Genomic DNA, 18,113 nt, shown 5'->3' with positions numbered 1-18,113 from the left:
GGTCTGTTTTGTTAGTTTATAGCAGTAGTTTGTTATTTTATAAACTTGCAGCAGGCCGTGGCCATCTTAAGTGTGGGCATCTGAAGCCAGACTGTATTTCTTCCTGGATCTCATCCTTGCAGATCTTGCACATGCTCAGTGCAGCACAAGCAGTGTAATAGGTTTCAGGTCAGGTTTCCATAGCAACGGCAGTGTCAGAGGAAGTTGCCGCCCCTTCCCAGAAGGCATTGCAAACAGGAAATGATGCGATGGGCCACGGCCAGGGAGGAGGAAGTGAAAAATGAATACAGCAGATATACAGTAGGTGCTGAGAAAAAAAAATTAAAAATATCCAATTCGTTTACAGTGCACAGTTTAGTGAGGGATGCTGAAGAGTTGTAAAAGTGGGTGGAACTCCACTTTAAATCTAAGGATGAGTCAGGTCTTTCACTATTTTTCCTGCTCTTCAAAGGCAACGAGTCTCATATATTTCTTCAAGCGAAACAAGTTCACATCCTACAATTTTCTGCGCTGTTCGAACCACTCTCCTTCATTCACTAAGTATCTCTCTCCTCCATTCACAGATAAAGAAAACACAGGGGGCAGGTTTCACAGTGACTGATCGCTGTGATAGCCAATCAGAGGCTATCACAGCGATCAGGTGACCCGAAATTGGGGATTCCGGGTCCCGATCGTTAGTACGGGTCCCAGGGCTCTCTGTGAGACCCCGGTCTCTGTGCTCCCAGAACAACGGGAGATATGCAAATCTGGAGCCCCACAGAAAAAAGCCCAGTCCAGTGGGGCCGCATATTTTCGTACTGTCCGAGCGAAGGGGTGAAGGTGCAGTATATTCTTGCAGTTGCCAGTTTGCTGAGTACATAAAGCCTGTAAAGGTACCTGTAAGTTATTTTGCATTGCCTTTCACATCCCCCCCCCCCCCCCCCCGCATCCTTTCTCCCTCTTTACTTTGTTTTGTTTTTTTTCCTTTGTTTGCTCTCTTTATTCTTTCTTTCCTCTCCATCTCCGTTCTTTTTTTCCTCTATCTCTCACAGTCCACTATCTCTTCCATGCTGTCCATTCTTCCTCTCCTTTTGAACCAACAGTGTTAAGAGCTGGAGAATATGCACTTTGAGTTTGGGACTATTGCAACCAGAACTTGTTTAGGAGAGCATCCCATAGAAGGAGTTACTTTAGTGTTAGGGATTATGTTCAGAGGGTTTCGTTTAACAATGGACAAAAATAAATTACAATTTCCCCCTGACCCTTCAGCGTAACATTTGATTTGACCCTACCGCTCAATCTAACCATTCACACTGTCTCTAAAATGAACGCTTAACCCTCATGCCGCGTACACACGATCGGATTTTCCGACAACAAATGTTCGATGGGAGCTTGTTGTCGGAAATTCCGACAACAAAAATTTGAGAGCTGGTTCTCAAATTTTCCGACAACAAAATCCGTTGTGGGAAATTCCGATCGTGTGTACACAATTCTGACGCACAAAATTCTACGCATGCTCGGAATCAAGCAGAAGAGCCGCACTGGCTATTGAACTTCATTTCTCTCGGCTCGTCGTACATCACCGCGCTCTTGACGTTCGGAATTTCCGACAACATTTGTGTGGCCGTGTGTATGCAAGACAAGTTTGAGCCAACATCCATCGGAAATAAATCCACGGTTTTGTTGTTGGAATGTCCGATCGTGTGTACGCGGCATTTAGACTTGCCCTCAAACACGGAAGCTGAAGTTTACAGTGCCTTGAAATTTTCCACATTTTGTCATGTTACAACTAAAAACGTAAATGGATTTTATTGGGATTTTCTGTGATAGACCAACACAAAGTGACACATAATTGTGAAGTGGAAGGAAAATGATAAATGGTTTTCAACATTTTTTACAAATATGCGAAAAGTGTGGGGGGGCATTTGTATGGCGCCCCCCGGAGTCAATACTTTGTAGAACCCCCTTTCTCCGCAATTACAGCTGCAAGTCTTTTTGGGGATGTCTCTACCAGCTTTGCACATCTAGAGAGGACATTTTTGCCCATTCTTCTTCTTTGCAAAATATCTCAAGCTCTGTCAGATTGGATGGAGAGCGTCTGTGAACAGCAATTTTCATGTCTTGCCACAGATTCTCAATGGGATTTAGGTCTGGACTGTGACTGGGCCATTCTAACACATGAATATGCTTTGATCTAAACCATTCCATTGTAGCTCTGGCTGGATGTTTCGGGTCGTTGTCCTGCTGGAAGGTGAACCTCCGCCCCAGTCTCAAGTCTTTTGCAGACTTTAACAGGTTTTCTTCTAAGATTGTCCTGTATTTGTCTCCATCCATCTTCCTGTCAACTCTGACCAGCTTCCCTGTCCCTGCTGAAGAAAAGCATCCCCACCACATGATGCTGCCACCAAGATGTTTCACAGTGGGGATGGTGTGTTCAGGGTGATGTGCAGTGTTAGTTTTCCCCCCACACATAGCATTTTGCTTTTAGGCCAAAAAGTTGAATTTTGGTCTCATCTGACCAGATCACCTTCTTCCACATGTTTGTTGTGTCCTCCACATGGCTTCTCACAAACTACAAACAGGACTTCTTATGACTTTCTTTCACCAATGTCTTTCTTCTTGTCACTCTTCCATAAAGAGCAGATTTGTGGAGAACACGACTAATAGTTGTCCTGTGGACAGATTCTTCCACCTGAGCTGTGGATCTCTGCAGCTCCTCCAGAGTTACCATGGACCTCTTGGCTCTTCTCTGATGAATGCTCTCCTTGCCCGGCCGGTCAGTTTAGGTGGACGGCCATGTCTTGGTAGGTTTGCGGTTGTGCCATACTCTTTCCATTTTCCGATGATGGATTGAACAGAACTCCGTGAGATATCCAAAGCTTGGGATATTATTTTATAACCTAACCCTGCTTTATACTTCTCCACAACTTTATCCCTGACCCGTCTGGTGTGTTCCTTGGCCTTCATGATGCTGTTTGTTCACTAAGGTTCTCTAACAAAACTCTGAGAACTTCACAGAACAGCTGTATTTATACTGAGATTAAATGACACACAGGTGGACTCTATTTACTAATTAGGTGACTTCTGAAGGCAATTGGTTCCACTAGATTTTAGTTAGGGGTATCAGAGTAAAGGGGGCTAAATACACTTTTCACATATTTATTTGTAAAAAAAATTGAAAACTATTTCTCATTTCCCTTCCACTTCACAATTATGAGCCACTTTGTGTTGGTCTAATCACATAAAATCCCAATACAACCAAAAATGTAAATGTATTTTAACATAACAAATTGTGGAAAATTCAAGGGGTATGAATACTTTTTCAAGGCTCTGTAACCTTATAGTAGATCCAGTGATGTAATTACTGGGTCTCTATGCTTCCCTGTGCAGGGCATGCAGATCGTGGCTGGTGGGAGGGGCCTGTAGCTTTTTGAAAACATCACAGCACCCTAGCTCAGTACTCGTCTCAGAAGTATTCATGCGGTGGGCTGGCTCTTAGGAGGATTTGTACAAATATCAAAATGCCTTCAAGGGGCAGGTGTCAGTCAAGAGGAGGGGGCATTTGCAGACTACCCTCAATAATGCACACATGATGATGATGCCCCTTTATGATTGGAAGGGGTGGGTAAGACTGAAGAGGAAAGAGCCAGATGAAGTTGGATGTCCTGCAGCCAGGAAATGAGTCTCTCTCTCCTTCCTCTCTCTCTCTCTCTCTCTCTCTCTCTCTCTCTCTCTCTCTCTCTCTCTCTCTCTCTCTCTCTCTCTCTCTCTCTCTCTGTAGCCTTGCAGCTTCACTTCCTGGTTCCCTACTGCGCATGTGCGACTCGCGCTGCGTGATCCCACTGGTCCCTCCTGTTTTCTGGGACCCGTGTGTCTCCCAGAATACAGCGGGGGGGGGGGGAATGGGAAGTGACGTAGATACCCGTGGGTGGCTCAGGTATCTATGCCCGGAAGTGGGAGCAAAATACCTGTATTAGACAGGTATCTGCTCCCCCCGAAAGGTGCCAAATGTCACTTTGGGGGGGGGGAGACCCAGAAAAGCGGAAGTTCCATTTTTCGGTGGAACTCTGCTTTAAAGTGGAGCTCCACCCAAAAAAGGGAAGCTCCACTTATTAATACCCCCCTCCCACCCCCTCCACTGCCACATTTGGCACCTTTCAGGGGGATCTGGTACCTGGTTTTAACAGGTACCTGCTCCCACTTCTGGTTGACTTTGCCGCGGCGAAGGGGAGAACACTGTGATTATTGCCATCGGCTATAATCGCATGAAAAATCCGACATGCTGGTCGTACCCAAATTGTACTACAATCGAACAATCAGCCTGCCCATAGATGGTTCGAATCTCGGCCGGTCCCTACTGAATCGGACGAAATTCAAACTTATCTACGCCCGGCTGAATGACATGACAAACCCTTTCTGTACCATTAAGACCCCTTTCACACTGAGGGCGCTATTTAGGCGTTTTAGCGCTAAATATATCGCGTGTAAAGCGCCTCTCAAGCCACCCCAGTGCGAAAGCCCGAGCGCTTTCACACTGGGGGCGGTGCACTTGCAGGGCGGGAAAAAAAAAAAGTCCTGCAAGCAGTATCCTTGGGGCGGTGTGGGAGCGGGTGTGTACATCGCTCCCAAAACGCCCCGCCCATTGAGATGAATGGGAGGCACCTGCAAACCGCATGGGCAGCGCCACAACGCGGGCGCTTTTAACCCTTTCCTCAGCCGCTAGCGGCGGTAAAAAGCGTCACTTTACCGCTACCGCCCCAGTGTGAAAGGGCTCTAATATTCTTGAAAGTTTATTCTCAACGTTGGATAATGCATGAAAAAAGAACAAAAAAAAAAAAAAATCACACACACAATTAGAGCTAAAAATGACAAAACTGCGCACTTTTGACGCACACGTGTTAAAAGCAGTATTTATTACCTTTGTGTGAGTTACGTGATTACCAAAAGCTTTGGAATGGCCGGGTTTTATGTATGTTCTATTTTCTTAATATCCCCTTCAAGCTGTGCCTATATATATTTGTTTCTTTAGCACACAGATGAATGAGATGACTGGGCAGGCAATGGAAATACATGCCACACATTCCCCCCCCCCCCCCCCCCCATAAAAGATTCCTTTTCTTAGACGATTGAATAGTGCAACGGGTCTCTGTTTCATCAGAATAAGAATGCACAAATGCCCATTACATGTGTTTTCACAACTGCTGCTGGTATTTTGTGGGGGATCCTTTCGGGAGGTCGACACAAGCTGCCCACAGTGGAGATTGGTCCTGTATCCCCCCCGGGGGACTTCGGAGCTGGTCAAGTGAGGGAGAGTTATATAAACATTAGCAGTCGCCCCCCCCCTTCTGCACCTCCCAGCAATTTCACACCCCCCCCCCCCCCCTTTACACACCTCCTTCCTTCTCTCTAAGCATCCCCTCACTGCAGGAGAAGAAAGGTGCATTGTAAGCCAGGATCCAAGGGAAGGGGGGTAGCAAGCTGTGCCTATAAGTTGCTGAATATTCCTTCAGTTTGGGCTACTCTTGCTCACCGCTCTGCCAAGGGACGGGCTTTTGGGTTTTGGGAGGGGAGGAGGTGAGAGAAGAGAAGAGAGAAGAGAGGGGGTCTGTGTTGGAAAGGGGGGCCAGGATCTGAGCCCAGAGCCGGGAAGAGCTGGGCGTTTACTGGTGGCTTGTGGGAATGATTTCATTTGAAAGGCCTGCAATATTTTCCCCTCTGGTTTTGGGAGCAAGTCGGACGTGTGAGAGCTGAGTCCAGCTGGGGACGTCTGCGAAGCACATGGCATCTCCTGCTCGGGGGCAGCCTCCAGTCCAGCACTGCCCTGTCACTAGAGGGGACCTACCTAGTTACCTGCTTCCCTTCCCTCACTTTCTGCCTTGCTGTCTCTCTGTTCGCAGTCCCCGTCCGCCGCACCAGACAATGATCCTCTCGGACCTCTACCCAATGGATGGGGTAAGCCAAAGCTCCTTGATTAATTTTTTATTGAACTTTCTAAGTGCATGTTAAAATATCAATATTCTAGTATTTACAAATGTTAAAAAGTGCAATGAGGCTGATTTGTAATTTGGAAAAGAAGTGGAGATCAATGGATATAAGAACCAATCAGTTTTCATCTTTTAAATGAGATTAGGAATCTGGTTAGCATTGATAACTGTGCCAGTAAGTCCATTGGTTTGCCATGTGTGAAGTGATTGTACTGTGTAAGTAACTCCCATTTGTTAAAAGCAAATGGAAGTAATTTTTAAAAATTTTTGTTCTGTATGCTTATATACTTTTTTTTTTTGTGCCATTTTGATTCTGATTTGTATAATGTTTCAATAAGGGAGCTATAGTAAGGCTGGACCAATCTCTGTGGCCAGGTAGTCAGTGCCCCTAAAAACATTACAGGTGGTGTGCTAGTATATAGCAGTATATATATATATATATATATATATATATATATATATATATATATATATATATATTCTGGTTCTAAAAAAAATGATATTGTTGGCTGCTCCAACATACTGACCGGATCTTGAATTCTGGTTTTTGATCTACAGGACTGTTAAATCTTTTAGAGTTAGACAATTATTAGTATCGTATTGATTTTACTTTTTCAGATTCAATGCTTATTTGTATCTCTAAACCAATAATAGGGTGTATACTTATGGGAAGGAATGAAAACAGCTTTATGTTAGAAGTATGCTGGTCCAGGATGATAGCTGGCCCAATTTTGAGTATATATAGTTGCATATGAGCACATTGGCTTAGTAGTATCTGCAGGGGAGAAAGTAGGACAATTTTGGGTCCTTGCAGGTCCTGGAAAGTTAGATATGTTTGGATGATCACACAAACGAGTTTTAGAGCAGTAAGTAGCCCAGTGATGGGTATATTTACTTTTGGTTTGAGTTACATTTAACCCCCTAGAGTAGTAAGAGACATGCTGTGGGGTGTGTACTGGTTGTTCCATAGAATAGTCAGCTACTTGTTGTGGGGTGTATTCTGGTCGTTCCCTAGAGAAGTAAGCGACTTGTTGTGGGGTGTGTACTGGTCGTTCCCTAGTGTAGTAAGTAACTAGTTGTGAGGTGTATACTGGTTCCCTAGAGTAGTAAGCGATTTGTTGCCGGGTGTATACTGGTCGTTCCCTAGTGTGGTAAACGACTTGTTTTTGGGTGTATACTGGTTGTTCCCTAGTGTAGTCAGCGACTTGTTGTGGGGTGTATACTGGTTGTTGCCTAGTGTAGTCAGCGACTTGTTGTGGGGTGTATACTGGTGGTTCCCTAGAGTAGTAGGCGACTTGTTGCAGGGTGTATTCTGGTTCCCTATTGTAGTAAGCATCTTGTTGCGGGGTGTGTACTGGTTGTTCCCTAGAGTAGTAAGCGACTTGTTGCGGAGTGTGTACTATTCATTCCCTAGTGTAGTAAGCTAATTGTTGTGGGGTGTGTACTGGTTGTTCCCTAGAGTAGTAAGCAACTTCTTGTGGGGTGTATTCTGGTTCTCTAGTGTAGTAAGCGTCTTGTTGTGGGGTGTATACTGGTCGTTCCCTAGAGTAGTAATTGACTTGTTCTGGGGAGTATTCTAGTTCCCTACAGTAGTAAACAACTTGTTTCTGGGTGTGTACAGGCTGTTCCCTTTTGTAGTAAGCGACTTGTTGTGGGGTATGTACTGGTTGTTCCCTAGAATAGTAAGCGACTTGTTACGGGTGTATACTGGTCGTTCCCTAGAGTAGCAATTACCTTGTGGGGTGTATACTGGTCGTTCCCTATAGTAGCAATTAACTTGTGGGGTGTATACTGGTCCTTCCCTATAGTAGTAATTGACTTGTTGTGGGGTGTATACTGGTCCTTCCCTATAGTAGTAATTGACTTGTTGTGGGGTGTATACTGGTTGTTCCCTATAGTAGTAATTGACTTGTTGTGGGGCGTATACCGGTTGTTCCCTGGTGTAGTAAGTGACTTGTTGTGGGGTGTATACTGGTTGTTCCCTGGTGTAGTAAGCGACTTGTTGTGGGGTGTATACTGGTTGTTCCCTGGTGTAGTAAGCGACTTGTTGTGGGGTGTATACTGGTTATTCCCGAGAATAGTAATTGACTTGTTGTGGGGTGTATACTGTTTGTTCCCTATAGTAGTAATTGACTTGTTGTGGGGTGTATACTGGTTGTTCCCTATAGTAGTAATTGACTTGTTGTGGGGTGTATACTGGTCGTTCCCTAGAGTAGTAATTGACTTATTGTGGGGGTGTATACTGGTCATTCCCGAGAGTAGTAATTGACTTGATGTGGAGTGTATACTGGTCGTTCCCTAGAGTAGTAATTGACTTGTTGTGGGGTGTATACTGGTTGTTCCCTAGAGTAGTAATTGACTTGTTGTGGGGTGTATACTGGTTGTTCCCTAGAGTAGTAATTGACTTGTTGTGGGGTGTATACTGGTTGTTCCCTAGAGTAGTAATTGACTTGTTGTTGGGTGTATACTGGTCATTCCCGAGAGTAGTAATTGACTTGTTGTGGGGTGTATACTGGTCTTTCCCTAGAGTAGTAATTGACTTGTTGTGGGGTGTATACTGGTCGTTCCCTAGAGTAGTAAGTGACTTGTTGTGGGGTGTATACTGGTTGTTCCCTGGTGTAGTAAGCGACTTGTTGTGGGGTGTATACTGGTTATTCCCGAGAATAGTAATTGACTTGTTGTGGGGTGTATACCGGTTGTTCCCTGGTGTAGTAAGTGACTTGTTGTGGGGTGTATACTGGTTGTTCCCTGGTGTAGTAAGTGACTTGTTGTGGGGTGTATACTGGTCATTCCCTGGTGTAGTAATTGACTTGTTGTGGGGTGTATACTGGTCATTCCCTGGTGTAGTAATTGACTTGTTGTGGGGTGTATACTGGTCGTTCCCTGGTGTAGTAATTGACTTGTTGTGGGGTGTATACTGGTCATTCCCGAGAGTAGTAATTGACTTGTTGTGGGGTGTATACTGGTCGTTCCCTGGTGTAGTAATTGACTTGTTGAGGGGTATATACTGGTCATTCTGTGTTTGTAGATCTAGAGATAGAAGAAGTGTGCGGAGCTCAAGAAGGATAAGAGGCTTTGTATAGGTTTCAATAGATACGTTTGCACCTTAATAATGAGTGTGTGTGTGTCTAGAAGATTAATTTGATTGTTTCAGTCTTCATAGTAAGTGTCTCAATGTTCATGTATGTTGGTCCAGTAGTATAATTGCCTGCGTGGGTTGAGTTGGTGCAATGCATTATGCTGGGTGTGTGAGGTCCCAAGTTGAGTAGAGTAATGTGGCCAACGTTGGTTGTGCTTCAGGTGAGGAGAGTAGGTGCTGATATAGTGGTTGGAGGGACAAGCTTGGCTTTGACTACGTGAATATCCAGGGGTGGCATTTTGGTAAGTGTGTGTATAGGATCAGTAAACCATTTGTTTTTTGTTTTTGTGTGTGAATATTATTAGAGTTTACTGGTTTAGTTGTGGGTGTATGGAGGCTCATTGGCGTAGTGACGGGTGTACGAAATTCCAGGTGAATGTGTAGTTCTGGTGGTATTTTCATAGCTCCAAGTAACAACCTTTTCTGGTTTGTATTGTGTAGGTTGCTGGTTGCAGGCTCCCTTTTTTTTAAAGTTAAATAGAGTTGTGTCTTTAAGCATTTTTCTTAAGAAAAAAAAAATGACTTGCATAGGCAGTGCTCCAAGAGTAAAACCAAAATTATAGACTGAGCACCTCCCCCGCTCCGTGTATGTTCAGACATTCGACTCGTACGCTGCAAGTGGTCAGAGCTATAGAACACATAGGTCATCGGCAAATGCTGTGTGTATTGATCCGTGTCTTCTGTAAAGTCACTAGAAACAAGGCATTGTGGGAAGTTCTCCGATGCCGAGACTGACCAAGGAGCCCCTTGCTCGGAGGAGAATGATCAGTTTCCAAATTGGTAGCTTGGCGGGTTTTTGAATCTGCAGTTTAAATCTTTGGAAAGTTGATAAATGGTAATTGCCGAGCACAGAGGGGCTGTGTCTTGCCAGCAGTTGTTGTGTAGTTATGTAGATGTTGGAAGCATCCCGGTCCTGTCTGAGAATGTTTAAGTAAGACCCCGAGGCACAGCTTCACTAGCAGTAATTGTTTATTCCTTGGCTGCCTTTCAACCTGCACCTGCTTTTATGTGAAAAAAAAAATATGGGATCGTCTACTTTTTCATGTGAGTTCCAGATGGTTTTGCCATTGCAGTTGTCTAAATCTGGTCACACACAGAGAGATCGTATTGTTTGAAAGTTCACAATAAGTCCCATGGTTGATTCCACATTCAGAGTTGGGCAGAGTCTTTATCACTAGAACAGTGGTCTCCAAACTGTGGCCCTTTGCTTGCCTTTATGCGGCCTTTGGGGCACTGTTTCTCCCACTGACACCTATGATGGGGCACTATTCCTCCCACTGATACCAATGATGGGGCACTATTCCTTCCACTGATACCAATGAATGGGGCACTATTCCTCCAACTGATACCAGTGATGAGGCACTATTCCTCTCACTGTTACCAATGATGGGTTACTATTCCTCCCACTGACACCAATTATAGGGCACTATTCCTCCCACTGATACCAATGATGGGGCACTATTCTTCCCACTGATACAGAGAGAGAGATCGTATTGTTTGAAAGTTCACAATAAGTCCCATGGTTGATTCCACATTCATAGTTGGGTAGCGTCTTTATCACTAGAACAGTGGTCTCCAAACTGTGGCCCTTTGCTTGCCTTTATGCGGCCTTTGGGGCACTGTTTCTCCCACTGACACCAATGATGGGGCACTATTCCTTCCACTGATACCAATGAATAGAGCACTATTCCTTCCACTGATACCAATGAATGGAGCACTATTCCTCCAACTGATACCAATGATGAGGCACTATTCCTCCAACCGATACCAATGATGAGGAACTATTACTCTCACTGGCACCAAGACGGGACATTATTCTTCTCACTGACACCATCGATGGGGCACTATTCTTTTCACTGGTACCATTTTCTACTCCCATGGACCACAATCCAGCCCCCCCTAAGATCTAAAGGGGAGTAAACTGGCCCTTTAATTAGAAAGTTTGGTGGAGACCCATGCACTAGATTAGAAGGTATGGTGCTACAACCCAGTCATGAGGAGAAATCCCTCCCCGAGGGGTGCACGATCCACAGTCACACAGCTGCAAGCAAAATCATCCAAGAAAGCAATCTGCAACTCCGTCCATTGCTCTTAAAAATCTTCCATTTATTAATGCTCCACAAAGGGCATAATTACAGTACAGCATAGAGAAGGGAGGTATCACCGCTCCAGGAGGATCGACCAAAAGTAAATCTCTTCACCAGTTGAGAAGCCACAGGTGCTGGCAATGCATATAGCAAAGGGATAAGAAGTAGTTCTGGACAACTGCACTCCGAATATGCCTTTTATTCAAAAACTACAAACAAAAATACATGCCACAGCAGAACAAAAGAGCTAACGCGTTTCACACTATATGTAGTGCTTAATCATATGATTAAGCACTACATATAGTGTGAAACGCATTAGCTCTTTTGTTCTGCTGTGGCATGTATTTTTGTTTGTAGTTTTTGAACGAAAGGCATATTCGGAGTGCGGCTGTCCAGAACTACTTCTTATCCATTTCAGTACAGCAGTTGACGCGTTTCAGCCTTGTCGGCTGTATCACTATGTCTTTATCACTACCTGCAAAGCAGCAATGCAGGGTGCTATACATTGCACTCCTGCAGCCTTCTGCTCTGTATGTGAGAAGGAAGAGAAGGTATCAAATACTTACCATAATTCTCCTTTCCTGGCGCCAATCCATGGCAGCATACCACATGCATTCTGCCATGTTGGCACCAGGATAGAAGATTTTTAGTAAAAGGCGTTTTCTTTCTCGCATCTACTGTTGGTCACGCTGCATCCAGAATGTGGCGGTTTGTCACCAACGATGCTTGAATCATTTCCATCACTAGAGGAAAATACACCGTGGATCTGATTTTTGTTCTTTGTTTCCAGAATAACCAGAATAATTTCTCCGCTGGACTTTTTTCCAGATACATTGGAAAAAAAATGTATAAAAACTAGGTAAAAAAAAAAGTAAGAATTTTGTCTATAGTAGTCACACAGGTACTAGTATTAGTCTTTTCTAGAAACAAAATAACTGCTTTATTAACTCAGTCACATTTTCCAGTCTTCAAGGTCTTGTGCTGACTTCATTAAAATAAGACGCTGTCCGTGATCAGTTTTGATGTGGGTGAAAGTTTTACACTTAATAAGAATTAGACAAGCCAGCCTGTAAAAGGTCATATGCCTTAAAATGTCAGGTATGGGGTATACTGTCTAGAATTTTCTAAGCTATTTGCTCTTTCTATGATCTGGAAAATGCTGCCTAATACTTAATTTAAAAAACGACCCATGCCTGGTGTACCGTAAACATAAAAGGAAGGTCATACAGAAACTTGTCTTGCATGCATGGATCACTCAAGTAAGTGTGCATGGTTGAGGTTATGGAGAAGAGCGAGCATGAAAATGTCTCCAGTGCTGGATTAATCCCAGTTGGCAGTTGAGCAGAAATATTTAACACAGATAGTTCCTCGCCTTAGTAAATTTTTCGACAAACCAGGATTGTGGCACTATTCCTTCCACCGATACAAGGCACTATTCCTTCCACTGACACCAACAACGGGGCATAATTCTTGTCACTGATACCAACAATGTGGCACTATTCCTCCCACTGACCCCAATGATGGAGCATTGTTTACTCCCATTGACACCAAAGCATTTCTACTCTCACTTATCACAGTCCGGCCCTTTGTTTAGAAAGTTTGGAGACCCCTGCTTTAGAGCATCCAAAGTGTTCCTTGTCACTTGCCAACATTTCCTGGAACCTTAGAAATCCTACTATTCACAGCCTAGCCACACAGAGAGGCCCAAATTCCAAGGAGCACTTTATGACTTTCTAGGGGCATATATTATGCATCTTATTCCATGCCTACCTATCACAGAAATTGTACCCCATTTTGTGGTGGAATTTGAGGTTTGTCATTATCCATCATTCTCAGACAGATATCTGCAAATTCTTTGGTCGGGCCACACAAATCCCGACTATAGACATTGGAGGGTGGTTGGACATGTAGCCACGATTTGATTGCCTTTAGGACAGCCAGTATTAGGAACTATGTAGAGCAGGGTTTCTCAACTAGAGTTCCTCCAGAGGTTTCTAGGGGTTCCTTAGACAATGACCAGTTTCTGCCTCTCAGATAAGTTCCCACTGACACCATTGATCTTTTTAGGTATCTGTAATGGGGTAATTCTTCCCAATGACCACAAGTGTAAAGAGCATTCTTCCCACTGACCATCACACTAATGTATCATGAGTTGTAGATATCAGAATTCATAGCAGGGGTTCTCTGAGACGGGATAGCTAATTCAAATGTTCCTCTGTGTTGAAAAGGTTGAGAAAGGCTGATGTAGAGCTTTGAAAAATCTTGCAAGGTCAGTTGTCCTCAATACAAGTGTCGGAGGGCTGAGTGGCACAAACAAATGTTGCCAGTAGTGTGGGAACAATATAGATAACACCTTTTCTCAGATGGCTATCTGCCAATCTCTGGCCGCACAAAGCCCAACCATAGACATTGGGGGGTGTCAGACATGTAGGCAGGATTTGATCTCCTTTAGGACAGCCAATCTTAGGAACTATGTACAGCTTTGAATAAAATTGCAAGGTCGCTTGTCCTCAGATTCAGGAGTTGGAGGGTTGAGTGGTACAAGCAAATGTTGCCAGCTCTTGTCTTATACTGCGGGAACAATATAGGTGATATTCTTTATCTGCTGGTTTTGAGACTTTTAAAGCCTTTAGCTGCTGAAGCCTTCCCCCTAGCAAATAGTTTACCCCAGAATCCACAATTCCAATGGACTCCTTTTGCTCAATCTTGTATAGCATTTTAAGCCCTGACAAAGGAGGTATGCCTTTAATCCCCAAATCACGTTGGCTTGTTACGTTGGATTCCTATGATGGAGTAAAAACATTTGAACTCTAGTTAGTGTGGAGCTGTTCTTTAATGTCCCCTGGAAATTGTGCAAGATGCCCCAAAAGACCATCTCATGTCTGAGAGCAGCCTAACCACAGACACTGTAGTCCTTCAACAAATGTTCCAACTCTATATGCTTGTGTCCATTCCTAAACCGAAAAACAGGATATGGCACCTACACAGGCTACCACAAAATATTATATTTAATTGAAGTGCTATCATGGACACATATTACAAAAACCCATGTGTCAGTCCAACATGAAATCCCTCCCTCCCCCCTCCTCCACACTTCCCCCGGGGAGAAGATGACCACTAAAAACTCTATATCCCCTGCTAGGTAGGTCTGCTTAATTATAGGCCTCCAATCACCAAGGCATGTGATCGCTATGACCACCTGTATATACCCGAGACTAGTTTGTCAACCCTGGAACTGTGGGGTTGCTTTACTAAAACTGGAGAGTGCATGGTGAATAATAGTATCCAATCAGCTTCCAGGGTTTCTTGTCAAAGCTTAATTGAACAAGCTAAAGTTAGAAGCTGATTGGCCACCATGCACAACTGCACCAGTTTTTGCACTCTCCAGTTTTAGTAAATCAACCCCTGTGAATCCATGCAATCTAATGCAGCCTTCCTATAGAAAGTCCTACAGTCCAGTGTATGACTGTGACATGAACCAATGCGTGCCAGTAGATTGATTGGGGTTGAATGGTTGCAATCTTTCCCGTGAGACCTAAAACTCCTCCATATAGTATGTCCTCCAATACTCAACGCCTGCAAATGTAACCGGGTCGAGCCTGTATAATTCTTTGACTACATGCACAGTCCATAGAACCTCAATCTTTCCTCGTAAAGTCCATGCAGCTAAAATGACCCTAGGTTTGTGCTGGCGGAATTTGTCCACGTGGGATTAATTGCATAGTTTGTGTCAATACCTCCCACCAACTGGTTGTTGAATATGACCTGCCAGTTCACGTTAATTATTTTTGCAGGGCAGCTTAGAGAATAAATCTTAAACTTGCCTGGTTGCTATAAACAACATCCCCTCCATTCCACTTCTCTCTGGATTTTGTAAACAGGCTGGAGCCACCGTCTGCTCAGGGTGTGGTTGGGTGTTTTTCCACACACATCACCGCTATTGAGAGTGTGAAATTGCTTGGAACCAATAGACGAACAAAGTTGCTCGGTCCAGTACAGACGTACCCATAAACCAAAATACTTCCAGAGTATGAACAGGATTTTCATTGTGTAATAGATGCCTGAGTTAGCTTAAGCTCCAAGCCAATATTCCAAGCTGGTTGTAGATGACGAGCAAGACTGTGTGTCCTATTCTGCTTCTGGATGGTATAACAATCCACATTTAAAGCCAGAAGTTCTTCTGATCCAAGGCTGGCGTGTGCTCCTGGTTGCTTTGCATGCTTGCCAACTGTTTTGAAAAGTTTTCCAGGGACACTTTGTCATTGATTGAGTGCGCTGGGGGCTAACTGTCCCCAATTTTCAAACCATTCCAGGTTTTGAGGTTTTGTCCAAAGGAAATTTATACCCCTGGAAATTTCCATGTTTTTTTAGTTCTGAGGGACTGTACCACAAAACGGGCCTCTTTGTGCATTAAAGACTCAGTTCTTATCACCTAGCATAAGGCTGGAAAATTCCCTGGAGCTTTGTCGCCAATCAACCTTAAAATCTACAGCTGGCTCTAAAGTTTCTATCACTGGGATAAAATTTACCACTAGTCCATAGATGGGGCTTATTGACTCTTGAAACTTATATACACCAGTCTCTGACCTAGCAGCACTTTGATTATTTAGAGCCCAAAACAAAAAAAAAATGTATATTAGTTAAAAGTTCATTATGGTGTATGTGGTATCCCAATAATCTGCTGTCTTCTCAAAGTTGTCTTTAGGAATTGAGATGCCCAGACTTCTAAATTAAGTATTGGCAAAACAATTCAAAATGTCGCCCAATAGCTTAAAATGTAAAAATACCGAACACTATTAACAGATGGTACAACCGGTCAGGTTGGAAAACCAGCAAAACTTCCAGGGCACCTCTGCAGGAAAAACGTAATAAATCAAATTATTATTTTTTTAAAATAATAACTATCTAACAAAATATGGTTGGGTGTGCCCCGTGAGGCGCCTCCATCCCAATTCAATATACACAAGAAAAGTTCACACCTATTATTGATTGATCTCTGTAACACTGTACCTGGATATGGAATTAATACGTATATATATATATATATATATATATATATATATATATATATATATATATATATATATATATATATATATATATATATATATATAGACCAATCTACTTGACTACATGGCATTATGTTACTGTTGATCTGTTGAAATTGTATTTACAAATAAATCTTTACCTGTTTCATTTTCAGTGGCCGGTGGTAATTTTTTTTAGGGGGGCAGCAAACAGTAACACCCACCCCCCTGGTCGGTCGGGTGGGTAAGTGCAACAGACCCAGTCTATGGTTCTGTGGTGAGCAGTGCCTCTCCCGGGCTTCACCGGCGACTTCCCCTGCTCGGCGGCGGCTTTCCCTTCCCTGGCTCCCCACGGGCATCGTGAAGGCTTCCGTTTCCTCCCTCTTCCTCCTCGGCGGCCAATTGGGACTCATTTCTTTTTGGCCAATTGGAAACCTGGTCCCGGACCTGCTTCTGATTGGCAGGATTGAGGATCAGTGTTTCAATAGCGAATATACTTTCGCTGTTGTAACACCTGGGTGGGCTCCTGGCGCAATGCTCTGCGCCACGAGCCCACCCTATTTTGAAAGCCTATTAGAGCCTCTGGCTCAAATCAGGTGCTTAAAGCGGGGTTCCACCCAAAAATGGAACTTCCGCTGATCGGATTCCCCCCCCCCTCCGGTGTCACATTTGGCACCTTTCAGGGGGGAGGGGGCAGAAGATACCGGTATAATCCAGGTATTTTTTCCCACTTCCGGGCATAGATCACTGCAGGCTCTGCAGTGATCTACGCCATGTCCGGCCCCTCCTCCCTACTCCCGCTGTCTTTTGGGAGACACACAGGCCCCAGAAGACAGCAGGGACCAGTAGGATCGCGCAGCGCAACTCGCGCATGCGCAGTAGGGAACCAGGCTGTGAAGCCGCAAGGTTCCTGATTCCCTTACCGAAGATGGCGGCGCCTCCACCCGAGAGACAGATCGGCTTTGGGTGAGGACATTGCGGGCGCCCTGGACAGGTGAGTGTCCATATTTTAAAAGTCAGCAGCTGCAGTATTTGTAGCTGCTTACTTTTAAGAAAAAAAATTTCGGCGGAACTCCGCTTTAAAAAGAAAACACCCCCGCCGCTGTAATTCACGCGCCCGGCATTCTGAAAGGGGCCGGATGCATTAATAGGGTGTGGCGGTGTCCTGCAAAAAAGCAGCCGTGAATAGAGCATGGGGGTGGCGGAAATGGATAGAGGGGGCGGCGCTCTGGCACCCCTAATGGACGGGCCGCCACGGCTGATTTTACAATTGAGTGTGTTGCGCCTCATAAAAAGTCCCACGGGCAATTTATGTTTTTTTGTGTAAAAAAGCACAGTGGCTAGGTGGTTCGCAATTTCGCCTAGCAGCAAAAGGGTCGCTGGTTCGAATCCCAGCCATGGCACTACCTGCCTGGAGTTTGCATGTTCTCCCTGTGCCTGCGTGGGCCTCCGAGTCCTCCAGTTTCCTTCCACACTCCAAAGACATGCTGGTAGGATAACTGTCTCCTGTCTAAAATGTCCCTAGTATGTATGAATGTGAGTTAGGGACCTTAGATTGTAAGCTCCTTAAGCTCCTTGAGGGCAGGGACTGATTTTGAATGTATGATTTATATGTAAAGGGCTGCGTAAATTGACGGCGCTATATAAGTACCAGTAATAAATAAAATACATTTTTTTATAAGTAACTCGCACCTATTTGAACAGGTGCCATTGAAAAGAATGGGCTGTGACTTGTCAATGCGACTTTGATGTCCAAAGTCGCATGACAAGTCGCACAAGTGTGAATGGAGCCTTAAATCGTCCCCTTATGTATGCTGTCTGCAGGGTCTGATTGTAGCTGCAATGGTGGGTGAGGTGGGTGTCACCTTAACCCTAAGCAGGATTTGCAGCTCTGCCT

General features: G+C 44.3%; 1 protein-coding gene across 1 annotated transcript in view; it reads left to right on the top strand.

Annotated features, from left to right (window-relative positions):
- Positions 1 to 18,113, top strand: part of WWP2 (WW domain containing E3 ubiquitin protein ligase 2) — a 124,112-nt gene that overhangs the window by 70,676 nt on the left and 35,323 nt on the right. The window contains exon 9 of the mRNA XM_073605872.1: positions 5,877 to 5,931. Coding sequence (XP_073461973.1) covers positions 5,877 to 5,931 — 55 coding nt within the window. The remainder of the gene's footprint in view (positions 1 to 5,876; positions 5,932 to 18,113) is intronic.

This window comes from Aquarana catesbeiana, linkage group LG11 (assembly GCF_042186555.1).
Source record: "Aquarana catesbeiana isolate 2022-GZ linkage group LG11, ASM4218655v1, whole genome shotgun sequence".
Lineage (NCBI taxonomy): Eukaryota > Metazoa > Chordata > Amphibia > Anura > Ranidae > Aquarana > Aquarana catesbeiana.
Note: the sequence above shows the minus strand (reverse complement) of the source record. Positions and strands in the feature narration are given on the sequence as shown.